Source organism: Natator depressus, chromosome 7 (genome assembly GCF_965152275.1).
Source record: "Natator depressus isolate rNatDep1 chromosome 7, rNatDep2.hap1, whole genome shotgun sequence".
NCBI classification, from domain to species: Eukaryota; Metazoa; Chordata; order Testudines; family Cheloniidae; genus Natator; species Natator depressus.
Genome location: NC_134240.1, coordinates 71915172 through 71942272, shown reverse-complemented (window position 1 = coordinate 71942272; position 27101 = coordinate 71915172). Strand labels below are relative to the sequence as shown.

Sequence of the window (27101 nt, the reverse complement as noted above, 5' to 3'; positions counted from 1 at the left end):
AACTGCACCCCGCAGTACTTCAACAGCTCTTCTCCCTCTGGGGCAACCCGTCAATAGACCTCTTTGACACACCCCAGAATTGAAAATGTTGCCTGTTTTGCTCCAGAGTGGGACTCAGGACTGCATCCCTAGGAGACGTGTTCCTCATCCCATGGAACAACTCTCTCCTGTATGCCTTCCCACCAATCCCTCTGCTACACAGGGTTCTTCGGAAGATCATAGACAATAATGCGCGGGTCATACTTATTGCCCCGGCTTGGCCCAAACAGTCGTAGTATCCTTACCTACTCCGCATGTCCTCCCATCATCCATGGACTCTCCCACCATAAAACGATTTCTCACGGGCCTACAAAATCTCTACCCTGAAATTTACCCAATGGCAACTACATGGAATCTTAACCTCGTTCTTCACGGTCTCATGAAACCCCTCCACTCGAGCCCTTGGCTACCTTGTCTCTTCTTCATATGTCCATGAAGGTAGCTTTCTTAATTGCAATAACATCAGCAAGGAGAGTTGGTGAAATAAGCGCCCTGATGGCCTCCCTCCCTTCTCCAAAGACAAAGTCACTCTGGGACCACATCCTAAATTTCTCCCTAAGGTGGTATCCACCTTCTACCTTAACCAACCAATATACGTACCTATTTTCTATCTAAACCTCACGAGACTCCGCAAGAGGCAACCCTGCATACTCTCGATGTCAGGCAAGCAATTGCCTTTTATTTAGACAGGACTAAGCCATTCCGTAAATCCCCACGACTCTTTGTCTCCATTACCGAAAGATTGAAAGGTGCGGCTATCTCTAAGCAACGTCTGTCCAAGTGGATCTCTAACTGCATCAGATCCTGTTACAGTACTCACTATATTCAACCGCCCGAAGGCATTAGAACTCATTCCACTCGAGCTATGTCGACATCCATTGCCTTTCTACATAACGTACCCTTTCCTGACATCTCTAAAGCGGCTACATGGTCCTCTGAACACGTTTGCCAAACACTCTGCTATCACGCAAGATACCACGGCAGACACCACAGTAGGCCATACAGTACTGTCTGCAGTACTCACTGCCGCATCTTCAAAGTCCCACCGAGCATGGTGGGTACTGCTACACATTCACCTAGAGTGGAGCACCCACAGGGACAGCACTCGAAGAAGAGGAAGAGAAAGTTATTCACCTTGCAGTAACTGAAGTTCTTCGAGATGTGTCCCCCTGTGGGTGTTCCACTCCCCACCCTCCTCCTCTCTACTTTGGAGTACTAGTATTCTATACCCCAGTGCTCTGTTCCCCATCGCCCCCAGCCTGGACCCATGGGCTTCCCACCCCCGCTCACTCACATGTCACTTCACATGGAGAGAAAGTTTCTCTCCTGGCCCCGAGGGGCCCTGCCCGTGCCAGAGACTGAAGGGTGCGGGCAGGGAGGGTCAGAGAGATTCAGCTTCGCTCCACCAGTGATGGTCTGCACTGCTCCGGGCTCCTTGGGGGCGGGGTGGGGGGGTGGAGCCGGACTCCTCAGCCAACCGACTGAGGAGTGAATGGGTGGAGGGGAGGGGCCAGCAGGGCGGGATCTGGGAGAAGCCTGCTGGCCCAGCGCTGGGGAGGGGACAGAGGAGTCTGCGCTGCAGCCAAGTGAAGTCCCGCCACAGCCACCGAGCCGAAGCCCTGAGCCCCTTGCGGCGGCGCCCCCTGACTAGACTAGGGAATCCAGGAGTTGCCACTATTAAAAAAAAAAAAACATGGGTTCTTGGGGAGAGAGAGTCTTTTGACCACTGCAGATTTCAGCTTACAGTGCTGTTTAAAGCAAGGAAACCCCAAAGAGGAAGTTGTTGATGTGATTGTTAAAGACAGACATCCTTTTTTGCACATTAACTATTTCCTATATGTTTTAATTAGAATAGTTTTATTACCAAAGAAGTGGAACCCTAGTTCCACAATTTCACAGTGCAGAGACTGAAGATTTTAGAAAAGGTGCTGTCGTATTTTGTCACTCATTCTCCCATTGTTATAAAAATGTGCCCTCTGCTGAAATTTTGCACAGAAGAACATCATTCTCTTTTTATTCGCCTCTTTAAAAAATTAAGTTTGGCTATTTAAATTTTAAAACAAAATTTAAAAAGTAAGTTGAAAGTTTAACTCTTACCTGGTGATCCTTGCTCCAAAAGAACAGGGCAGCTATCCATATGAATGTCTTCAGAGATCACATGCCTGGTACTTGAGATGTCACTGGAAGGGGGATGTTATGCTAAATTTGTCAGACTTGAGAAAGCAGTGAAGTAATTAAGACACTTTTTTACGCTCCAAGAAGCTGAAGATGTTTTAAAAAGGGAACGTGCTGACATATAAGCACGTTACCTAGAGCAAAATCCACATAACAGTGTATGTTAAATCATTGCTGTCCTCAACCTTGGTATTAGGTAGAAAACTGGTAGATTTCAGTTTTGTTGTAGCAGATGCTTTTCAGAATCTGTGTTTCAACATACAAAAATAATCTTTAAATGAAAGTAACTTCATAAAAAATTCAGTCTAGCTGTTGTTCACAGGGAAGGTCCACAGGCTCATTACAATGGGTCTGACTTCTTGCAGTTCTTTGAAGGCAGAAACCAAACCTGTCAATCAAGATTGGCAGAGTGTGGCCTCTCTGAAGACCCAGTCAGACAGTAGGAACGGGCCTGTGAAACTGCAGGAAGGTTTTCCTGACCATTATTCCTGTTCAGAGCAACAGGAGAGAAAAAATTAAAAACAACCAGAAAAGGATCCTTTTTATTCTTAGTAGTTAGATTATTAGATTCTACGCATTTGTCTACAATTGACCAGCATAGCTATATCAGAATAATGATTCTACCATAGTTATACTGGTAAAACTCCCTGTGTGGATACGCTGTTCTGAAATAAAGATGATTTGGCCAAACCAGCTGTTTAAACTGTGTAAGCCTGAATCTTTTATAAACTATAATTTAAGACTGATGTGCTGACATAGTTTCTGCTGCTTCTTCTTTGACTATCGGGAATAAAGGGTATCCTGAAAGTTTCTTAGGCATTTTGTGTTGAGTTCCCCTCTACACAACATCTTGCCTTGTCAGTTTTTTCTGTCTTGTAATTAGATCAGACAAAACTGTGTAGCAGGTCTTTAGTATGGTGTCATTGATTCCTTTCAAAGACATATTTGATGCTAAAGTTCCTTTGGATCAGAAATAGTTATTTCTGTGCCAGACCACTCTCTTGTTAGGTGAATCATTCTTCCTTGCCAGAAAGTTCACGTTTGCATACTTCCCAAAGCCCAGGTCCCAGAATACACATTACTAAACTGTGATATTTTTCTCTCAGTTAGGATTCATACAGCCAAGCTTTGAACTTCCCATATCTCTATAGACAGTAAAATAAATAAATGGAAAGTCATGCTGAATTATGAACTTTATGAAATCATAAATATGGAATGAAGTTGTTTTGTATGAGCTGTTACATTAAACATGCCATTTAAAAAAGTCAAATTGTTTACCAGCTATACATTGGTAAGCAACTCTTTGCAAAGAGATGTACCTTTAAAGGAGTATTTTGGAGGTCTTCTGGACCCTCCATAGTAGCTATTAAAACTGAAGCTCAGTTTCTTTTCTAAGCCTGATTTACAACTAATTTTTCTTCTCCACCCCCTAACTTCACCAAAATCAAACTATTCCACTTCTCATTTTGCATGCCACATTTTTCCCATAGTAAAATTTCTCTGGAAGGTTGTGGGGGGGGGGTTACAAATTGCTTTCAAGATACAGTCTTCCAGAATTCTCACTTCTGGGTCTTACCTAACTGGCAGAACTACCACAGCTGTTAAAGAATGTTGTCCCCTAAGGCTGTGGTAGCACGATAGGGCAGAAGGAAGGTCCCCTATCGTGGTGTGGTACTCAGTGTCCACACAGTATAAATGCTGCCGTCTGATCAGTCCAGTCATTTCCTTCTTGGTAGTGGAGAGTGAAAGAACCCCCTTTCACAGAGCTTCTTCATTACTCCAGCACTTCTTGTAGTAATACCTTTACGGGAGGAAAACTGACTGCGCAACAGCTTCAACCCACTTACATGTGGCAGAACTGTGTTGATTACGACAGATGCAGGGTGAATTTGATTTAAATCACTAGTCAGGAAGACTCTATTTAATCATGGATTTCTACATAAAAGTGCTTTCTCGTTGGTTGTTTTAACCTTAATAGGTATTCTTCACAACTCAGAGATAGATGTAGGTTTCATTTTTAGAAGGTACACGCTATACATTTTAAAGTGATTTATTCTGAAAACTTTTCAGGTTAGTTTTACTGCTATATCAAAAAATGAATGATTGTTTGGTTATTTCATTACCAAAGGTAATTGAAGCAGATATTTACGAAGTCATTGGGAGGTGAACTATCTCCAATTCAACAGGTTAATCATTAATATTTGGAGGATTTTCTTGCCCTGCTGTATTAGGAGAACATCACCAGACAGACATTTAAATTGTTTTATTTAACTAAAACAACAATGTTAGGTATTCTGGATTTTTTTCTTCAACAGCAAACATATAATATTTTAACAAAATAAGCATATGAATTTTTGAATTTATTTAAACATTCAAGTTTTTTAAAATCAGGTTTGTTTTTGTTAAAATTGTTTTTAACTAAAATAGTTAAATGAAATATTTTAGCTCTGTTCCGCCCCCAACAATCTTCTATTCATTGAACTTTCTGAAATTTTGCACTTTTAGAGAGCGGTAAGGGATTGACTCTGTGTACGCAAATTTGCAGAGGGACAATAGGGTTGAAGTCTGTTACTTTTCACCTCTATATATTTATTTATTTATTTTAAAACGTTGCTGTTAACAAGGATGTTATCTCTGGAGACACAAATCCACAGTCTGAGAACTGCAAAACTAAGCATCTCTGATGATCTCTTCTAGACTGAGCACTGAGTCCCATTGGGTAGTGTGACAAAGTTCCTCCTCTGTCTCGGTGGGTCCTGCGCTTATTGGAGGATTTGCTTGCCTCAGGCAGCCCTCCGTTTGGCCACTCTTGCTAGTGGTTCAGACCTGCTGTCCACTCAGCTAATCTCATCACTGGCCAGCATGGGGGAAAAGGAGAACAATCCCTGCAGTCTCTGTGTCCCACCTTCTGGTGTTTCTCACAGACCAGGTCAACTCCTCCTGTGTCCGATCAGGAGTTGGGGGGATGAAAGGGGAACCCGGGCCCACCCTCTGTACCAAGTTCCAGCCCAGGGCCCTGTGGATAGCAGCTGTCCACAATGTTCCCTGTATCAGCTGCGTGACAGCTACAACTCCCTGGGCTACTTCCCCATTGCCTTCCCCCCAGCACCTTCTTTATCCTCACTGCAGGATCTTCCTCCTGAAGCCTGATCACGCTTGAACTCTTCACTCCTCCAGCAGCACGCCTTCTTACTCCCTGCTCCTGGCGCGCCCCCCTAATAACTGATGGGAGGTCCTCTTTAAACCAGGTGTCCTGATTAGCCTGCCTGCCATAATTGAATCTAGAAAGTTCTTAATTGGCTCCAGGTGTTTTGATTAGCTTTCCTGTCTTAAATGGTTCTGGCAGGTTCCTGATTGCTCTAGGGCAGCCCCTGCTCTGGTCACTCAGGGAACAGAAAACTGTTCATCCAGTGGCCAATATATTTGCCTTCTACCAGACTCTTGTATCCCACTGGTCTGGGTCTGTCACAGTAGATAGAAAGATTAACCTAAATAATCTATACAGAAGCCCCTGGAACCCCATAAAATTGGGTCCCTAATCCATGAACTATTGGAACTCATTAACAAAACTTTTCTTAAACATTACATGACTATATTGTCTCATACTATGGAATCAGAATTTATAATCCGTATTCCATGATGAGAAATCTTTGAGCTATAATGTATCTTAATTAACACTATCTTTACGTAGGTTTTTTCCTCAAAAAGCATTTTATAAAAAAAAAATTGGATTTAAATAAAAAATCCAATTTTTTTTTAAATCATTGATTTTTATCCACCCAGGTTTTCAAATGATACCTCACAAGGCATAACTTGCACAAAATTTATCATATGATACAGTGTGTGACAACAGGATTTGGTGGTGATGGGGACTTCAACTACACAGACATCTTTTGGGAAAATAATACAGCAGGGCACAGATTATCCAACAAGTTCTTGGAATGCATTGGTGCATTTTTTTAAATTTCAGAAGGTGGGGAAGGCAACTGAGGAGAGGCTCTTCTAATTTGATTTTGACAAATAGGGAGGAACTGGTTGAGAATTTGAAAGTGGAAGGCAGCTTAGATGAAAGTGATCATAAAATGATAAGAGTTCATGATTGTAAGGAATGGTAGGATGGACAACTGCACAATAAAGGTAATGGATTTCAAGAAGGCAGACTTTAGCAAACTCAGGGAGTTGGTAGGTAAGATCCCATGGGGAGCAAGTCTACGGTGACAAAAAGGTTCAAGAGAGTTGGCAGTTTTTCAAAGAGACATTATTAAGTGCACAAGAGCAAACTATTTCAGTGCATAGGGAAGGCAGGAAGTATGGCAAGAGAGCACACTGGCTTAACCAGTAGATCTTCAATGATCTGAAACTCAAAAAGGAGTCCTACAAAAAGTGGAAACTATATTCATCCTTTGTAATTTGACCTAAACAACCACAAACATGTAGGGACAAAATTAGAAAGGCCAAGGCACAAAACAAGATTAAACTAGCGAGAGAGATAAAAGGCAACAAGAAAACATTCTACAGATACATTAGAAGCATAAGGAAGACCAAGAACAGGGTAGGCCTGTTACTGAATGAGAGAGGGAAAGACAATAACAGAAATGTGGAAATGGCAGAAATGCTAAATGACTTTATTTCAGTTTTTACCAAATAGTTTAATAGCGATTGGATGTCTAACATAGTGAACACCAGTGAAAATGAAGTAGTATCTGAGGCTCAAATAGGTAAAGAACAAGTTAAAAATTACTTAAATAAGATAGATGTCTTTAAGTCACCAGGGTGTGATTAAATACATCCTAGAATACTCAAGGAGCTGACTGAGGAGATATTTGAGCCATTAGTGATTACTTTTGAGAAGTCATGGAAGATGGGAGAGCTTCCAGAGGACTGGAGCAGAGCAAATATAGTGCCAATCTGTAAGAAGGGGAATAAGGACAACCTGGGAAATTAGAAACCAGTCAGCTTAACTTCAGTACCCGGAAAGATAATGGAGCAAATTATCAAGGTATCAGTTTGTAAACATCTGGAAGATAAGGTGATAAGTAAGAGTCAGCATGGATTTGTCAGGAACAAATTGTGTCAAACCAACTTAATAGCTTTCTTTGGCAGAGTAACAAGCCTTGTGGATGGGGGGAAGTGGTAGATGTGGTATATCTTGACTGTAGTAATGCTTTTGATGCTGTCTCATATGACCTCATAAACAAACTAGGGAAATACAACCTAGATGGAGCTACTGGAAGGTGGGTGCATAATTGGTTGGAAAACCGTTCCCAGAGAGTTATCATTGGGTTCACAGTCAGGCTGGAAGGGCAGATCGAGTGGGGTCCCACAGGGATTGGGCCTGGGTCTAGTTCCGTTCAAGAACTTCATCAATGATTTAGATAATGTCATAAAGAGTACTCTGATAAAGTGTGTGGACAATACCAAGCTGGAAGAGGTTGCAAGTGTGTTGGAGGATAGGATTAAAATTCAAAATGATCTGGAGAAATGGTCTGAAGTAAATAGGAGGCAGATTAATAAGGACAAATGCAAAGCACTCCAGTTAGGAAGAAACTATCAGTTGCACATATACAAAATGGGAAATGACTGCCTAGGAAGGAATATTGCGGAAAGGAATCTGGAGGTTTTAGTGGATCACAAGTTAAAGTATCAGTCAACAGTATAACACTGTTGCAAGAAAAAGTGAACATTGTTCTGGGATGTATTAACAGGATTGTTATAAGCAAGACATGAGAAGTAATTTTTCTCCTCTACTCCATGCTGAGAAGGCCTCAACTGGAGTACTGTGGACAAATTGAAGAAGTCTAGAGGAGAGCAACAAAAATGATTAAAGGTCTAGAAAACATGACCTATGAGGAAAGATTGAAAAAATTGGCTTTGTTTAGTCTGGAGAAGAGAAGACGAGGTGAGGGGGCGGAGGAGAGCATAACAGTTTTCAAGGACATAAAAGATTGTTTCAAGGAGGAGCAAGAAAAATTATTGTTGTTAACCTCTGAGGATAAGACAAGAAGCAGTGGGCTTAAATTGTAGCAAGGAAGGTTCTTCTTTGATTGCTTGTTCACGTCCATTCCACATTAGGTGTGTGCACGCTGCATGCACGACTTGTGTCTGTGTTGCGTGGGGGACGGGCATCAAACTGAACGGTGTAGGATTTGCGAGGCGTTTAAGCCAAGAACAAGGAAAGAAAGAGACTTTCATTTAAAGCAGCTGTTGATGGAGGCCGCATTGCAGCCACCGGGCCCGGAGCACCCAACGCCGGCTCAGGCTTCCTCGGTGCGTAGTGCCCCGGAGCCGTTGAGAGACCCAGCACCGGCTAAGCACCGTAAACTGTCGGCCCCAGAGCGCCAGACTAGGCCCCGGCACCGCTCGGTCCTCCCCGGTGAGGCCCCCCAGCGCAGCCGAAAGGAAGGCGCAGTTGTTCCCCGCACAGGAGGCCAGTGCCTCCCAAGGCCCTGAGCGCCGATAAGAGCGGGAAGGCCGCAGTACTGGCTCTGATACCGGCAGTCCCAGCAGCACAAGTCCCACCGAGCATCAGTGCGGATGATGGGCTCGAGGGCATAACGGATCAGCCCTCCATGCCTGGCACCTTTGAGGCTGCAAAGGACCTCATCGAGCTGTCAGCAGCGAGCCCCCTCTCGTTTGGGGAGAACCCTCCAGCACCCATGACTCAGGTGCTGTTGAGGGGTAAGCCGGCAATGGTGTGCCACTCGAGGACACCGTTCCGGCACCGCTCCCGGAGTTGGTCCCGGTCGAGCTCCGACTCCGCGGACTCACAGTTGCCAGTGGCCCAGAAGGAGGTCGTGGCACTGGGAGTGGGTCGGCGTGAGGAAGCACCGGAAAGGGCACACCGCTCTCCGGCACCACCCAGAGACCGGCACCGGGAGGCGTTGAGATGGTCCTCTCCAGAGGACTCCCACAGACGGTCCCGGTCCAGGGAACACCAGCACCAGTCCAGATCCCAGTCCCAGGGATACTGGTACTGCTCCTGCTCCCGCTCAACCAGGAGCCGCTCATTCTCCCGCCAGCGCAGATCGTTGGCACCGCCGTGGCCTTTGCAATCGGAATCGCTGCAGTCCGGCGCCGACTCCGGCCGCTTTAGCTACCCGCACCGGGCCCCAGACAGCAGGGACCTTCAGGTAGGCTGGAAAGCACAATGGGGGCCGCCAGGCTGTTGGCCCTTCTGGAGCCCCTGGGCCTATCAGGAGTGCCAAGGGGCCCCGTCCAGGGCAAGTTACTCAGTGCAGCGGTCCCGGTCCCCACACCGACGCCAGACGGTGCCAGAGGCTACAGTATCCAGGCCTCCAGCATCCCCCCAGGATAAACCGGAGAGACTGGCACCAAGTCCGGTGCTGTCCCATGGACTCCATGCCCGGCCCAAGCCGGGGGCCCCTCCCACGGGAGAAGGGGAGCAAGAGGACCAACCAGAGGGGGTCGAGCAGCAGCTATCCTCTTAGTCATCCCCGGATGAGGCGGTGGCGGGTACAGAGGTGTCCAGCTCTCCACCGATAGACCATAGAGCCCACCAGGAGTTGTTGCGCAGGGTTGCCCAGAACTTGGGGTTGCAGACCGAGGAGACGATTGAGCAGGAGGACTCCATGGTGGACGTTTTGAGCCCCGAAGGTCCATCCAGAATAGCGCTCCCGCTCATTAAGACCATTCAGTCCAACTATAAGACCATATGGCAGACCCCGGCCTCCAGCGCTCCAATGGCCAAAGGAGTGGAGCGTAAATACTTTTCCCCATCTAAGGGCTATGTGTTCCTGTTCTGCCACCCGAGTCCATGCTCCCTAGTGGTCTCAGCGGTAAACGAAAGGGAGTGGCATGGACAGCAGGCCACAACCCCTAAGGCTAAGGAGGCGAAATGCCTGGACCTTTTTGGCAGAAAGGTGTACTCATCCGGGGGCCTTCAGTTGAGGATTGCGAACCATCAGGCCACCCTCAACAGGCACAATTTCAGCTCCTGGGCGGCAGTGGGGAAGTTTAAGGACAACCTCCCGCAAGGCTCCCAACAGCAGTTCACGGCCCTGGTGGACAAGGGCAAGACAGTAGCCAAGACCTCTCTCCAGGCCTTCCTGGATTCGGCAGACATGGTGCCTAGAACAGTCACATCAGGTGTGGTCATGAGGCGCTCGGTGTGGCTCCAGGAGTCAGGCCTGCCGCCCAAGGTGCAGAATACACTCCAAGACCTCCCCTTCAAAGGGTCCGGGCTCTTCTCGGACCAGACAGACATGAGGCTGTACAGCCTCAAGGACTCGTGAGCTACACTTAAGTCGCTGGGTATGCACACTCCGGCGACCCAGAGGAAGCCCTTTAAGTCACAGCCTCCCCCTCAACGCCAGTACCAGCCTCGCCATAGCCTTACTGAAGGCGAGGCAGGGATAACAGGCGACGGCTCAACAATAACAGTAACAATAATGCGCCGGGCCAGAACAAAGGGCAGCACAAACCCTAGCCGGGCACTAAGCCAGGCTTTTGAAGGTGTGCTCGAAGACCGCGTACCAGACCAGACACTGGATCTGTCCCTTTGTTTCCTGAACCGCCTGTCCTGTTTCTCCCATGCGTGGTCCACCATTACGTCAGACCTTTGGGTCTTACGCACGATGCCGAGGAATTCGGAGTGTGGGAGGGGGCTCCAGGCTGAGCCTGGGGTAGGGGGTTGGGGTGCAAGCTCTGGGAGGGAGTTTGGGTGTAGGAGGAGGCTCCGCGATGGGGCAGGGAGTTGGGGTGCAGAGGGGGCTTGGGGTTCAGGAGGAGGTATGGGGTACTGGCTCTGGGAGGGAGCTCAGGGCTTGGACAGGGGGTTGGTGTGTAGGAGAGGGTTTTGGGTGCAGGAGGGGATACGAGGTGATGGCTCCGGGAGGCTCAGGGCTGGGGCAGTGGGTTGGGCGATGCTTACCTCAGGCGGCAGCACAGCGGGGTAAGGCAAGCTCCCTGCCTGCCCCAGCCCGTGCCACTCCAGGAAGCTGCCGGCACATCCCTGTGGCCCCTGGGGTGGGGGGGCAGGTGTGGCTCTGAGCTCTTCCTCTCCCTGCAGGTACTGCTGCCGCAGCTCCCATTGGCCGCAATTCACCGTTCCCGGCCAATGTGAGCTGCGGGGGTGGTGCCTACAGGCAGGAACAGTGCGCAGAGACCTCCCACCCCTTCCTCCCATATGCAGGGACATGCCAGCCGCTTCTGGAAGTGGCACGGGGTGAGGGCAGGCAGGGAGCCTGCCTTAGCCCCCCTGTCCTGTCGGACTTTTAGCGGACGGAGACTGCAATAGACTGCCAGAGGCTTGGTGATCGACTGACTGATCATGATCTACCAGTTGGTGACCCACTGTCCTCAGTGTTTCAAGGCCTAGCACGTCACAGGATAGTGGACTGAAAAAGTTAGGTATCACTTAGTATTCAGCAACAAACTCTTTTTTAGTTCTGTTTAGTTCTGTTTAGTCTGTTCTCTAAATTGATCAGAGCTATGTAGTGCCTCTTAAGTACTTTGTTTCCACATTCATTATATCAGCAGCAATCTGGTACTGAAATGACATTTCAGACTTGTTGAGAAGGGAACTACAGCAGAGATAAATAGAAGGGAAAGAGATTAGAGGCGTCAGTGCTGAATAAATTCAGGATACTTGCCACATAAATCATGGGATGTGGTGTACGCTTAAGTCTAACATGCTGCATAGCACACTGAGCCTTGAGCATAGCAATCATTTATGTTTACATGCACCTTTCTTAGAAATATTTCAGATAAAAATATGACTAACATAAGAACATTGGTGAGACTAGTTGAATATTAATATTATTATAATGTAAAACATGGGAAGTTTTGCTGTAACTTTTTGCCATTGTTTTCGGGGTATTTGTTTTTATTAGTAACGTCTGAACTAGACACATTTTCTTTAATTATTTGAAAGGAAATAGTTGCAGCTGGAAAATACACTTAGTATGCTGTACTAATCTGGTGGTGAAGTCTGCAGGTCTATGTGATGAGAGAAACAAGATCAAATTTCACAGCCACATCTGAGATGAAATACTTGTGAAAAGTGTAAGGGCTAATCTAACACACCGTTTTAAGAGGATGAAATATAATGTTAGAACAATGTCCTTATTACTATAAAGTTAGTTCTAGGTGGATTTGACAACCCTATCAATCTGTGAAATAGGCCATTTTAGCTGACTTTTGTGTTCGACTGACATTTGAAGACAAAATAAATGTGTACGGTATAGTAAAAGCCATACTGCTTTTTGAGAAGACATATTTCTGTCCACTGAGTTGTAACTGGATTTTTCTAAAAATGCCATTATGACATTCCAAGATGCACTCCAGACCAGTGAGGGGGTGTGTCGCTCTTGCCCTGCAACCTTGCTTTGCTGCTGTAACTCCTAACTTGGACCCCTCACAAACAACCAGGCAATATGTGGGTCACACCCTGAATGTCTGTGTATAGTTGCAGCGTGCCAGCATACTCCAGTCACATTCTGGTTTCCACCAACCCTGGTTACCACTTGCAGGATGACCCCAACACGCTTCCAAAAGGAATTAAAATCAGAAATGGTTACAAGAGAAATAAAGAAAAAATGTTTCCTAGTACTAAAACTTAAACTAGAATTGGTTCAAGATGAAGTCCTTTAACACATGTTCCCAGTAACATTGCTGACCAAATTCTCAGGCCAGGATTGCTCCCAAAGTCCAAAGGCTGTGGCTTTTGTCATCTTAGATGAAAGAGAGAGATGGACAGGGAGAGGTACCTTGGACTGTTCTTGTCTCTCACATTTATAGTTCAGTCCATGTTCGAAATGCATTTTCCTGAGTGTTACCCTTAGATAAAGTTCATTCCCCTTGGGAGGTCAGAGACAAGGAGTCTGGTGGTGAGAGGTTCCATGTTGCTGTTTGCTAAAATGCAGCTCAATCTGTTCCTTCCCCGCTTCTTTGCAAAAGAATGGCTACTTGACAGGTGATTGCCCATCAGCTTTGATGACACCTGAGCAGAGGCGTCAGCTTGTCCTTTGAGAAACAGGTTTACCTACTCCCCAGACGTCTCTGGTAAACACACTTCAGTCGTGATTTACATATAATGTTGCTACCTACATTTCACCATGATATTTTTGACCAGCAAGTTGTTAACTTTCAAATGATACCTTACAAAGCGCATGCTGTACAAAGATTATTATCGTGTGAATACAGGGGTTCATTCAGTCACAGTCATATATACTGGACTCCCTTTCTAGCATCTTAAGCTTCCAACACAAGACTGTTGCAAACTCCCACAGCTCAAATGCGAGGTTCACTGGATCAGGATGTGATGTCTGCAAACCTCAGTTCACCCTCTGAGGACATGTGAGCCATGGACATTAGTAGAGGGTGAGAGATTCATAGATTATAAAGCCAGACGGCACCACTGTGATCATCTAGTCTTCTCTCCTGTATAACACACAGTACTGGATTTACCATGGTGCCATAGCGCCAGGCCCAAACTCAGAAGGGGGCCCATAACACTCACTTCCTCCCCTCTCTGTGCTGCAGAAACGGAGCCTCAGAGCAGCAGGGATCCAGCGTGGGAGCTGAGAACCCACGGGGCCCTGGGAACTGTAGTGCCTTGGCCAGTTCCCTGCCTATAGTGCTGGCCTTGGAGCACGGAAGGAACTAAATTTCCCAACATTCCCTTAGCCGCTATCAACAGGAAAGGGAGCGGGAGGGAGTGGGGAAGCTGAGACCCTATGCACCGCAGCTTGCTGTGAATGGAGAGCTGGCTGCTAGAAGGGGGTGGCACTGTGAATGGGGAACAAGTATATCCAAGGAGTAGAAGGCTTTGGCCCAGATATCACCCTCAGAAGACTTTCCCAGACTGGATTAGGGATGCTGGTGTGACCTCGCCTGGCAGTCCCCAAAGAAGGAACTGGGTGGACTAAATGGACAGTGCATCTCTCTATCTGAAGCCTAGCAAGGGAGATATGTGGATCCCTCCAGAAGTTAAAATGAAAAGTAAGGGAGAGGAGGCTTTGCTAGAGGACCTGGGCAGCTTCAGATACAGTACAGGAGGATTTCCACTTCTAAGCCATGAAAGTAGAAATTGGCTTTTCCTTTCCAGATTTATCTAATATTCAGAAAGGGAATCTAGCACCTGCCTTCCAGGTTTGAACACCCTCAAAATTCAGGAGTGCTTAAGCTCAATTTGGGCAGCTGTTACTTCATTTCTCCCAAATCAAATATGCTGATACACTGTAATTTGCTGTAGAAAAAGTACGATAAAATTGAGCAACAAATGCTGGGGTCTTCCCAGTGCTAACGAGGACTGGAATTGCTATTTTCAACAGCCATTACCAGGTTTTTGTTTTTTTGTTTTGTTTTTTGTTTTTAGTTTTTAGTTTTTAGTTTGGTTTGTTTAAAAGGAAGACAGTAATATTGCATTGGCAAATTCCCCATAGAAACGAAGAGTGGAACAAAAGAATAATAAAGGCACCTCAACTTTTCCTCATTTATGTAGGACAGTCTTATAATATGGATCCAGATATCCTCCAATCACACAAACTGAAAATTGTTCCACTTTACTGCAGTTCTGTAACCATGCAGGAACCAGTCCTGTCTGTGTTCTGTGCACATCCAAAATTTCTTACTGAATTCAGAAGTGCCTTGCTTTTGTGACCACACTACCTGATATTTTCAGCCCTTGTAAGCAAAGCGGGTTTACATTTAGTAATTGGGCAGGAGGCTTCTCAGAAAAGGTTAGGTGCTGTAGGAGGTGTTGCTTATTCACTAGGTAATGTGAGACCTTCCTGTTACAATAGTAAACCAGGGCAGCATAGAATTCACTTTGCTCCTAGAGTCTAGAGTGAGGTCCTTTTGCTTCTATACACAGGCCATTAAAGACAATGAAAAGACTCCCACTCACTTCAAGAGGCTTTGGACAGAACTGGTTATACACAGGGTAACTCCACTGTCTTCACAGGGTCCTGGTCCCACAGCGGAGGGGGGGGGGGGCATGTGAGCTTGTTGCAGAGCTGCTGCTTAGGGATGGGAACCTCCTGGCACCCCAGCCTCCAAAATCATGCAGGCTGCACTTTCTGCACGACTGTGCTAGCTGAGGGGTGCATGGGAATTGGTGGCCTCTGCTGCAGGTGATGGGCATCTCAGGTACTTAAAGCCATGGCCTAGAGGAGGGAAGTGCATAACTGCAGAGTCTGCAGCTGCCTAGAGCCAGCGCTGAGGATTTAGAGTTCCTAGTGCCACAGTTGCAAGGTTCAAGCATGCTCAGCCTTGGAATTGCCACCCCTCCCTTGCTAGCAGCTGCAGCTAGCTAAGGCTGGCCTCTGGCAATTGGCCACATGGCTATAGCCAGAGAAGCTGCGGGTGGCTCTGTGACTACTGGGGGCTATTAAGCTAGAGCAGATAAACTGGATTTAATCTCAAGGAACAGAGGTTACCAGTAGGAAAGGAATGTCAAGGGGAGCAGGGAAAGAGGAAGCAGGTTAGGCTTGCAGTGGGAGAATAGCCCCAGCTGGTTGGGGAGCATGTCCAAAGTAGAAAGGAAACAAGTATGGGGAGAGGCAGTGGTGATCAGGGAGCAGAGGGAGAAAGGCTGGTGTCTTCAGATTCCCAAGGGCTAAGTCCTCATTTGGGGAAATGATGTTTGCAAGTGGCTTGCTCAAATGGCAGGATGGGTGCTGAGGGAGGGATTTGTCAGAACTGATCAGGTATCTGCTGGCTTTGGAACTTTGAGCTGAGACTAGGGCCACATACGGTGACTGGTGACATAGGGTGGTAATGGAGACATGGCTATCGAAGGTCTGAATGAGGAAGGAGATAAATCTGTGGGGAGTTTCCCTGATCACTATGAAAGTTCTGCTCACTGTGGACACTGGTATACCCATATGGGTGTACAGCTCAATGAGAAAAACTGGGGGCTGAGGGAGCTGCGTATGGCAATGAATATAGTGGTGTGTGATCAAAATGAAAAATGTCTTTGAGATTCAGTACCGGGTATACTATGGCACCAATGGCACTGCGACACCATACCCACACTCGGAGCCCACAATGACCACATAGGGGCCCAGAAATATGTTTGCGGAAGGGGTTGGAATGGGGGCAGGGAAGGGGTGGGAAGAGGCGGGGTAGGAGCGGGGCCTCTTGGAAGGGGTGGAGTGGGGGCGGGGCCAGGACAGCGGGTCGGGGGTGGTCAGTGGTGCAGCCCTCGGGCCAATGTACTAGTCCTCATGTGGCCCTCATGGTCATTTGAGTTTGAGACCCTTGATCTAGTTGCAAAAGAAGAGCATATATGGAAAAATCTTTTTATGTTTTTACACAGGGCAAAATCTAGACAGCATGCTCCATGGCACGGGAATGAAGACAAATCCTGACCAGAAGAAACAGGCAAATGGGGTAACATTGGCTCCAGAGGACACCTTACCTTTTCTACAGTGCTACTGTTCAGGACATTGTCCGGATGATGCTATTAATAACACATGCATGTAAGTAGTTTGCGCAAGATATAGAAGTTTGGCAAAGTTTGGTTATCTCTCTCTAATTCTACTGTTAGGGTTTGTCAAGCTATTTGATTAGATTTATTTGTTTCTATAGAATCTTTTCCCTAAAAGGATGCAAAACTGCTCTAAGGATAGTGTGTGCATGTGTGATTTTTCCCACCACAGAAATGGAACCATTTTGGGAGTGATAACAAGCAGTCCTTTTGTCCCAACAGCACTGTCTTTAGGGCAAAATTATAAAAAACTTATCCAATTGAAGCTACAGTAGGTAATACATGGTCAAAATGTAAATCTCTCGATAATGTTTCATGTGAATTTTCTTGTATATTCATACAACTAGTGCTCAAAATGTCATATTACCCCCTGTTATATAATCACTAAATTCAAGTTTTTTCGTATTACTTATGCATCAGTAGCAGTGATAAGGATAGGTTGGAAAGAGAAAATCCCAAGGAGAGCTGCTGAATCAAAGGTTTAGAAGAGTTTGTGAGGAAGAACAGAGATAGCCTTTTAACTTCAATAGGTTTAAGTTCCATTAAGATAGTTTTTTGCATTAATTACACATCTGGTGAACTGAAGAAAATGTTTTAGTAAACAGAATATAAAGTATAAATACTGAATGTTAATGTTGGGTAATAATGGCTGTGATTCTTGTCGAATAAAGTGATGTTGGAAGATCTCAGGCTGTAGTTCCTTTTTTCAGGTCCGCTTGGCCTTTATGCTTTTTTCAGGTCCGCTTGGCCTTTATGCTGAACAGCAACAGCCCTAATTTGCACTACTGGCATGACAGTGAAGAAAGTGGCTTCTCTCACTCCCTTTTCCCTTGATAATTGGAATTTTGTAATCATTTTACATTACACTTCAGAGATATATAACAATGTATATTTTTTCTAATATTACTTTTTTATACAGTTTGTCCCTTCATTTTGACACAGATATTAAAATGTGCGTATACCCATTTTTATAAATGTGTCACAGGCTTCCCATATTTTAGAAAGTCACCATATACTAAGAATCCAGCCAGGAATATGGTGGTCAAGAGAATCTAGGTAATATTCTTTACTCTTCCACAGCCTTTCTTTGTCCCATTGGGCAAGTCATCTAGCTTCTCTGAGACTCACTGTCCTTACTTCTAAAATTGAAAGAATAATCCTCATCTGTATCGTATAGGAATTGTGATGTTAAAATCATTGTTTGTAAAATGCTTTGAGGGTCTTGCACAGAAGCTGCAAAGTATTATTAATCATCACTGTGTTATTAAATGTATTAAGATATAAATAGTAGGGGAAATGTCCTTACAACTACAGCCTCTTGTATGTGAAACAATTTATCTAGATCTCTGAGGGAATTTCATATCTTTAGAACAAATGATATACAACTTTCAGGTTTATAACTTTTAAATGTAGAAGATACTAAACTAGAGGTAAGGATTATGATTTTGGTTTTAAATTCCTTTATACTATCAGAAATTTTGTTGCTTTTTATCGCCCTCTGGTGTTGGTTTTTAATATCCTTATAGCCTTTTTCCTTCATTGGTCTATAACCAGTGCATATGGAACTATTACCGTATACTATTGCTACTACAGGAAAATGAACAGCATTTATGCATTCTGTTTGAGCAGTATGTTTATGGTAAAATACTCAAAAATATACAGTTTCTACCTTCTATCCCCATTGTGCACATGGAAGTCTATAAAAAAAGTATTTTTGTTAAAGCATAAACTATTGAGATTCAAAGCTATTAATGCAATAGATACACTTAAAAGTTAACTTTTTAAAAGTTAACAGTTTGTTTTTTTTTTCTGCCTGTAGAGACTTGTGTTGAGGGAGTTATATTCCCTGTACTGCTTAAAAGCCAGGTCACATAGCAGTGCTATGCATAGAGCTCACATTTACAGGTTATGTTAGTGATTTTTATCAGCTTCTACATGGACAGATAACCCTGAATTTGGGTCTTTGTAGGTAAATAAATGGGTGAGGTAGATAACGTAGCTCAAAGTCCACTCTGTACAGTAAGGATCACAGGAGGCTTGATTTTTGGTCTCAAATCCTATGCTTCAGCCACACTTCAGTTCAGAATAGCAAACCATCATGCACTCATGGCCCAGCATGACTATTTAAATTACAACAAATTTAATTCCTTAATTGACCACCCATCAGAGGAATATCTTGACCAGTTTAAGGCCATTGCACAAGATGGTTAGCTCTTGGTGAAGACATTGCTCCAGGCCTCCTTGGACACTTCCGATACTGCAACATAGTCTCTATGCACTGCAGTGGTCATTAGAACAGCTTCTTGGCAGCAGCTGTCGGGCTTCCCTTGAGAGGTTCAGAGAACTGTAGAAGACCTCCACTTTGATGGTTGCAAGCTCTCTGCAGACTTGACTGATAGATCTCTCCACACTTGGACTCGAGCCACACTGCAGTCCCTCGTAATTTATACCCATGTAAATAAGAGGGGATTTAGTAGATCTCAGTTGGCATGAAGCACATACCCAACCTCATATTCAGTGTATCATGGACCGTCTGAACTCCAGTCTAAGAGACCAAGATACTAAAAAAAAAAAAATTCTAAAAAAAATTCTCCTTCGGCTACATTTAATGAGCCATCCACATCCTCCAAGCGATAGTTTTGCTGGCTTGGTCAAGAGTATCAACCATCCAGTCGACAAGGTTTTACAGCTACAATATCTTACTATTCTCTCTCCTTTCAGATGCCACCTCCCATTTTCAGGCTGCCTGGGAGAATATAACGTCTGACAAATGGGTTTTGGAAACCATAACATCTGGTTACGCTGTCCATTTCAAATCTGTCCCTCCTACCCTTTCCCCCCTCCCTGTCCCTCTTCGGGGACCCCTTCACAATCAATTGGTGGTGCAAGGGATGGCCTCACGTCTACATTTAGGAGCAATAGATTTAGTTCCTGTACAACACAGGGAAAGGGGATTCTATTCAGAGTACTCCCTGATTCTCAAAAAGAATGGAGGGTGGAGGTCAATTTTAGACTCCAGGCTTCTAAACAGATATGTAAAACAGCAGAAATTCAGGATGGTGACCCTTGCAGCAGTCATTCTCTCGTTAGAGTTAGGAGACTGATTTTGCAACTCTTGACCTACAAGATGCATATTTTCATGTCACTCTTCACCCTTCACACAAGAGGTTTCTTGACCAATACAGGATGTGCTGTTTTGGCCCATCTCCAGCCCCAAGGATATTCTCAAAGATTTTGTCAGTACTTGCTACATTATTTGGGTATAATCCTTTTCCCATACCTCGATGAGTGGTTGATCAGGGCACATCATATCAGGAAGTGTAGGCATCATTAAAGATAACGTGTTCTGTTTCAGAGCCGGGACCTTCAAATCAACCTCAAAAAGTCTGCTTTGACTCCACTACGGGGTCTAGACTTCATAGGAGCTCCTCTCTGTGCAGTGACAGGCAGAGCATATCTCCCTTATGACAGATTTCCCACACTTGTGAATCTCATCTCAAAGATTCAGGGTAGTCCCCAAGTAACAGTAAGAGATTTGTCTTCAATTGCTGGGATGGATATCAGCTTAAATCTTTGTAGTGCAGCATGCCAGATCACATCTCCAAGGCCAAAGGGATGGCTTTGAACGGTTTACAAACCAAGCAAGCAGAGCCTAGGCAGATTACTCTCTGTTCCCCAGTAGGTCCTAGAGTCATCCAGTTGGTGGAAGGACCTGACCAAAACCTGCTCAGGTATTCTGTTCTTTCAGAATCACCCTATCATACTGATAATATCAGATGCTTTGCTTTTGGGTTGGGGGCACAGCTGCGACTCACAAGGTGCAAGGCAAATGAGCAATGCAAGAACAATTTCTCCACATCAATCTTTTGGAATTGAGTGGTCAAAAATGCTTGCCTATACTTTTTACCTCCAATCAGATTGAAGTAAGTAAAAATAATGACAACGTGGCATGCATGTATTATATCAACAGTCGGAGGAGAATGTTCCCCATCTCTCTGGGCTGAAGCAATAAAACTCTGGAATTGGTGCATATCCAACAACATAGTCCATCTCCGCTTCTTACCTCCCAGGTATTCAGAACACCATGGCAGATGACCTTAGCAGACATTTTGTTTCTGAATTACAAATTGGAACTGAACTCCTGAGTCTTTCACATGATATTCTTAGCTTGTGGGCTCCCAGAGGTTGATCTGTTTGCTACGGCATCCAATGCAAAATGTACCAGTATTGCTCCAGAGCGGATCTCGATCCCCTATCCTTAGGGGATGCATTTCTCATCTCATAGACAAAGGGACTTCTCTGTGCAAATCCACTGACATCATTACTGTTAAAGGTTCCCAACCAGATCATGTCAGAGTCATATTGATTATACCTACATGGCCAAGATAAGTCTGGTATCGCTATCTAATCAGAATTGCCCGTCATTCTGAGTGGAGGCTTCCGGTCAGTCCTTGCCTACTGACTCAGGATGCAGGTTGGACATTTCACCCCAACCTACGGAATCTGAGGCTCCAAGCATGGTTCTCAGTGGTTCTCGGGAATAGAGATCCTGTTCCTCAGAAGTACAGGTTTTTTTTAATAAAATAGTATAAAAGAATTCACAATAAATTCTTATTTTCTGCAGTGGACATGATATTATCTTTGGTTGAAGTCAGCAGACTTCACCGATTCGCTCTCTTCCTGGTGTATTGGATTACCTGTTGGAATTGAAAACATCAGATCTTTCTCTATAAATTCCATTAGCGTTCTCTTAGCAGCAGTAACAGCTTTTCCCAGGCCCGTAGAGGATTTTTCACTCTTTGCTCAAGCTGTCATGGTAAGATTCTTAGTGATTTGTCAAATATCTCCCCACAGATCAGAAATCCTACTCCTAGCTGGGACCTGAACCTAGTCCTTAACTGCATATGAAACATCCCTTTGAGCAACTAGTTACGTGTTCTTTATAAGATTTATCAGTGAAGACAGCCTTTCTGGTAGTTATCACTTCTGCGAGTGATGGTCCTAGTGTGTATTCCCCACATGGGATATACATGAGCACCATGCATTTGAGTCTGGAATTTTTTTGCAAGCAGTGTCCGTTCGCCTCCACGTGCACCGTAGCTCTACTAATGCTCTAAACCAAAGGCATGAAAGGTTGTATGGATGTTGCTTCTCCAATTCCTTCTTACCACCACATGGCCTGAGTCAGAATCTTTGGTGTCCTCAGCTTCTTTTTACTGCACCATTGCTGTAAAATATTGTATATAGTTAGTTTTTACTACTCTTTATAGTATAGTCTAGCACAGGATGATTAGTGTTTTTTCCCATTTTCTTCCCTATGCTGGGACTCCGCCCTCCCCCCCAGAGAAGTCTGGGATTATGCCCAGGCTCCCCAGGTTCAAAAACTGCTTCCTGTCCTTGCTTCTTTTTGATGAGTGACCCTTAACATCAGTGCTGCCTCTACTTGCTGGATGAGGCTATTTCTGCCACATGCATTATCTTAGTGGATGAGTGCAGATTGGGGGCTTAAACTTTCCTCCAAACTGCAGAGGATGCAGCAGATACTGTGTCTGTGGGATTGACTATGACCATTGTTATGAGGAGAGACTCATGGTTGCAGTTCTCCAGTTTATCTAGAGATTTGCAGAGTACCTTCCAAGATCTGCCCTTTGATGCTGTCAGTCTGTTCTTTGAGAAGATGGATGAGTCTCTCCACTCCCTCAAAGACTTGAGGACTACACTTTACACTGAGCATTTATATTTCTGCCCCTAAGAGAAAATACCATAGACGGGTTATAGGGCAACACTGCCTTCTGATGGCCCTTGCTTGGGGGTTGGTTGGTAGGATAACATTGCCTAGTGGTCAGAGTTTAGGCCTGTGACTTGTAAGGGTGTTGTCGGTAGGGGAGTCCAGGCCCTCCACTCCACTGGGCTCCTATTCAGGACCCTTTGAGGTTTATCAGTGATATGAGAGCCAGAGGCTGCTCTCTGTGGGCCACTTCCTATTACCACCTGCAAGTGTCCCAAAGTTGCTATCTGGGCTAAGGCAGTGTGAAGGGTGTCCTCTCACCACAAGGCACCTTCTGGTGGTTGTGTGTAGCGTGGTAGCTCTCTTCCTCTCTTGGGCAGTAACTGCCTCCTTCTGTGGTATGGCCCACCCTCCTGGGCCTGATCAGTCCTAGGGCTTTCCCTTGCTGGAGGTAGTCCAAGGGGGAATTAACAAAACTCAGAGTCCATATGAGAGGGAAAGCGGAAAAACTTCCCTCTCAGGTTATCTGTAGCAGGTCCTCCCTTCCCTCAGAGAGGAACCTTTTGGCAGGGGAGAGATTCTGTCTTTCCCTCAGCTCTTCTCTGCTTGAGCTGCAGGTTGCAGGTCTGCTGTCTTTCCTGGTCTGCCACCAAATAAGCTGCTCCGCTGCCTTTTAACTCCTCCTTCAGTTGGAGCATTTCTTACAGATGTAGCGTGGTGGGACTGGCTGTGCCCAGAGCAGTGCCTTAACCCTTTTTGCCCAGTGTGTGGTTTGTCTACCCCATTACATTCCTCCTCAGCGTTTTTACCACCAATGTCCTCAGGAGTCACCAAGCAAGAGACAGAAGGCTTATAGACCCAGTAACCTAGCCTCTGTAACACCTAGTGCCACACTATACTCTTGACCCCAGGCAGAGTTTCTTTTGACAGGATTGTCGAGACCCATGTTTCTTTACTGATGTCACATCATTCCTCTCCTCTGATTTTTGGAGGCCACCGTATCCAATTTGCCAAAAACTGGAGAAGCCTAATTACAGATAACTATGTATTAGAGAATATTCATGGCAGCTAGCAGAATGAGTTTCTGGTAACTCTGACCCACAAACCACCTTCTGGTTCCTTTTCAGGGACAGCTCAGAAGGAGATTCTGGGGCTTGTCTTAACTACTGCCCTAAATCGGCGCCACTGCCATTGATGTAGCGGCGTCAATTTAGCAGGTCTGGTAAAGATGCACTAATTCAATGGGAGAGTGCTCTCCCATTGACTTCAATACTCCACCTCAATGAGAGGCGGAAGCTGTTGACAGGAGAGCGTCTCCCGTCGACATTTACACGCTTTAAGTTGATGTAAGTTACATGGGTCTTAAATTACATAATTTAAATAACTAGGGTAACTTAGATCAGTTTACAGCATTAGTGAAGACAAGGCTTTTGTGACAAGAGGTGAACTCCCTTCTCCTCATGGGAGTCAGGGAAATGGTTCCACCTCAACATCAAGGAAAGGGATTCTATCCCCCTTCCTTCTTGATCCTCAAGAAGAATGGGTGATGGAGGCCAATTCTCAATCTATGATAGTTTAACAAGTACATTTGAAAACCAGAATTCAACATGATATCCCTGGCATCAATAATTCCCTTGTTCCTGGAGGGTACGGAGTTTGCAGCTCTCAACATGAATGAATCATATTTTTACATAGACATCCTCCCACAGGAGATTTCTCAGGTTCCTCTTCAGTCAGGACCATTACCAATTCAGAGTCCTCCCCTGTGGTCTTTACAAAGTTTTATTTTCTGTAGTGGCAGCTTGGAAGCCTGTAAATTCCTCTCTTCTCATCCCGTACCTTGAAGACTGACTTCTGATGGGCAGTTCCTATGAGGACATTCAGCAGGTACCCAGTGTTCTGCTCAGCCTTCTGCCTTCCCTTGTTGTCTGCGTCAGTCATGAAAAATCCACATTGACTCCCAAGAAGTATATACATTTTATAGGGTTATCATTGGACTTGACCGCAAGAGCATATCTACCTTGGTGAGGGTTCGGTCTGTGAGCGCTGTCATACGTTAGGTCACTATCAGACCCAGGATGTCAGTCAGAGCTTGTCTTTCCCTCAGCCACATGGCCTCATTCATATACAGGATGCTATTCACCAGGCTTCATCTTCGCCGCCAACAAGCCTGACTTCTCTCCATGTACTCACCAAAGAAGGGCAACATAAACAAGTGGGGGGAGCGAGATCTCTCCCTCTGTGCATAGAGGCAGTCACCCTCGGGAATTGGTACATCAGCCATCGCACAATCCTATCAGCAGCATATTTACCAGGGATGCAAAATTTCCTAATGGACTGCCTGAGCAGACATTTTTCTGTGAATCATGAACTGGGAGATTGATAATTCAGTTCTCAATGACATGTTTCCCCAGTGGGGAATGCCGGACTGGGACCTTTTTGCCTCATGGGTGAACAGGAAGCTCCAGAGCCGTCCTGGGCAAGGGCTTGATGGGAGATGCCCTGCTGGCAACATGGAAGCGTTGTCTGGAGTATGTCTTCCTTCCCACTACATTGATACTAAAAGTTCTGTGGAAGATGCATCAAGACAGAGCTTGACTCATCCTTGTTGTGCCTAACTGGCTGAGATGGTTCTGGTTTATGAACTCAGTTCAACCACATTGCCAGACCTTCTAACACAGCATAGGGGCAAGTTCAAGCACGTGAATCTGGGACCCGTTGCAGCTCAGAGCCTGGTATTTGGATGGGCATCAGAAATAGAGCTCTCATGTTCCAAAAGGGTGCAATGCATCCTTAACCAAACCAGAAGAGACTCTACAAGGAGCTGTTACTCAGCAAAATGGAAGCATTTTTCCTCATGAGCGCATCAGTGGAACTTGTCTCCAGAATCCACCTGGATCCTTGCTGTCTTAGAGTATTTACTTACCTTTAGGTCCAATCGTCAGTTCTTTGTGAGTGCCATTAGCAATGATCAGCACTTTCCATCCTCTGTGGATAACCACTCAATCTTCACTCATCCTGTCACAGCTAAAATTTCTGAAGGGGATTCTCAGCCATTTACACCAGTGGTGAAGTTTGCATCTCAGTGGGAGCTTAGTTTTGTTCTAGTCTCTCTCATTGACCCTACCTCCCATCCTGAGCCACTAGCCACAATTTTGGTAGTTCATCTCTCCCTGAAAGTGGCCTTTCTAATAGTTATAATGTCAGCCAGAAGAGTCAGTGAACTGGGAGTAGTCACGGTGGATCCGTCATATACTACCTTCTGTAAAGAAAAGGTCTTGTTACGCCCCACTCCAGGTTCATCCCTAAAGTAGTTTCAGTTCCTTATGAGTCAGGTACTCCACTTACCTGTATTTTTTTTTCAAAACTGCATGCCAAGGATGGAGAGAGACAGCTGTGGTTTAGACATCTGAAGGACTTCGTCCTTTTATCTGATAAGAACAAAAGACATCAGAAGGACACCTAAACTATTTATTTCCTTAGCAGAATGATCAAGGGAATCGGCACAGAGACTTTCAAAATGAATTTCAGGTTGTATAACCCTTTGTTACCAACTAGCTCGTGTTTTCCCTCTGGTGGGCGGAAAGAGTTCATTCTACCAAAGGGCAAACTACTTTGGCTGCATCTCTGAGAGACGTACCCTTCCTAGAGATATGTACGGCAGCTACTTGGAGCTCTTTACATACCTTCATGAGTCATTACTCTCTGGTCCAGTCGTTCACTGTGGATGCAGCTGTGAGGGCAACAGTACTACAGTCAGCTATCACTTCTGCATCCTCACACCCACCTCTTGTCTGACTAGCGCTTGTTATTCTCCCATGTGTGGAATACACATAGGGACCATCAGTCGAAGAAGAAATGGAGGTTACTTACCTGTAACTGAAGGTTCTTTGAGATGTGTGGTCCCCATCTGTATTCTAATACCCGCCCTCCTTCCCCTCTGCTGCAGATTGTTTGGACTGTAGTAGGAATGAGCAACTAGAGAGGCATTGGCCCGCACCACCTTTTATGCCCTTGTTTCACAGCACAAGGAGAGCTACAGTGCATATACAGGCCAATGGACACTGCTGGTAAAAAATTATGGACTCAAGGCCATGGTGTGCATGCATATTGTATGTGTGGAATACAGATAGGGACCGTACATCCCTAAGAACCTCCGGTGCCAGGTAAGTAACCTCAGTTTCTACCCAAAGGGTTGGAGAATTGGGGGCTTTAATGGCTGACCCGCCTTTTACAGTATTCACAATAGAAAGAGTGTCGCTACTGGCCCATCAAAGTTTTTTACCTAAGGTGTCCTCAGAATTTTATATTAATCAAATCATTAATCTCGTGCTTCTCCCCCCACCCCCCAAAAAAAACCCCATATTGGTCTAGTCAAAAAACCATATCCCATACCCTAGATATCAAGAGGACATTAGCATTTACCTAGATAGGATGAAACCAATAAGAAGATCTCCTAGACTATTTGTATCTATTGTTGACAGAAACAGGGGTTTGGTAATTTCTAAACAGAGGTTATCAAAGTGGATTTTCAGTTTTATTAAGATTTGTTACAACAAATGTCATGTTCAGCCCCTTTCGAGAGTGATAGCCCATTCACAAAAGTAGTGTTTGCATCTTTGTTAAGGATATGCCAGTTGTAGACCTCTGTAGATCGGAAACTTGGTCCTCTGTTTATACTTTTTCTAATCATTACCCCTTGGTGCA

The 27101-nt window shown here is 45.2% G+C and overlaps 1 protein-coding gene across 1 annotated transcript in view; it reads left to right on the top strand.

The window, feature by feature from the left end:
* BMPR1A (bone morphogenetic protein receptor type 1A) overlaps window positions 1–27101 on the top strand; it is a 184591-nt gene that overhangs the window by 99348 nt on the left and 58142 nt on the right. The window contains exon 4 of the mRNA XM_074958762.1: window positions 16496–16658. Coding sequence (XP_074814863.1) covers window positions 16496–16658 — 163 coding nt within the window. The remainder of the gene's footprint in view (window positions 1–16495; window positions 16659–27101) is intronic.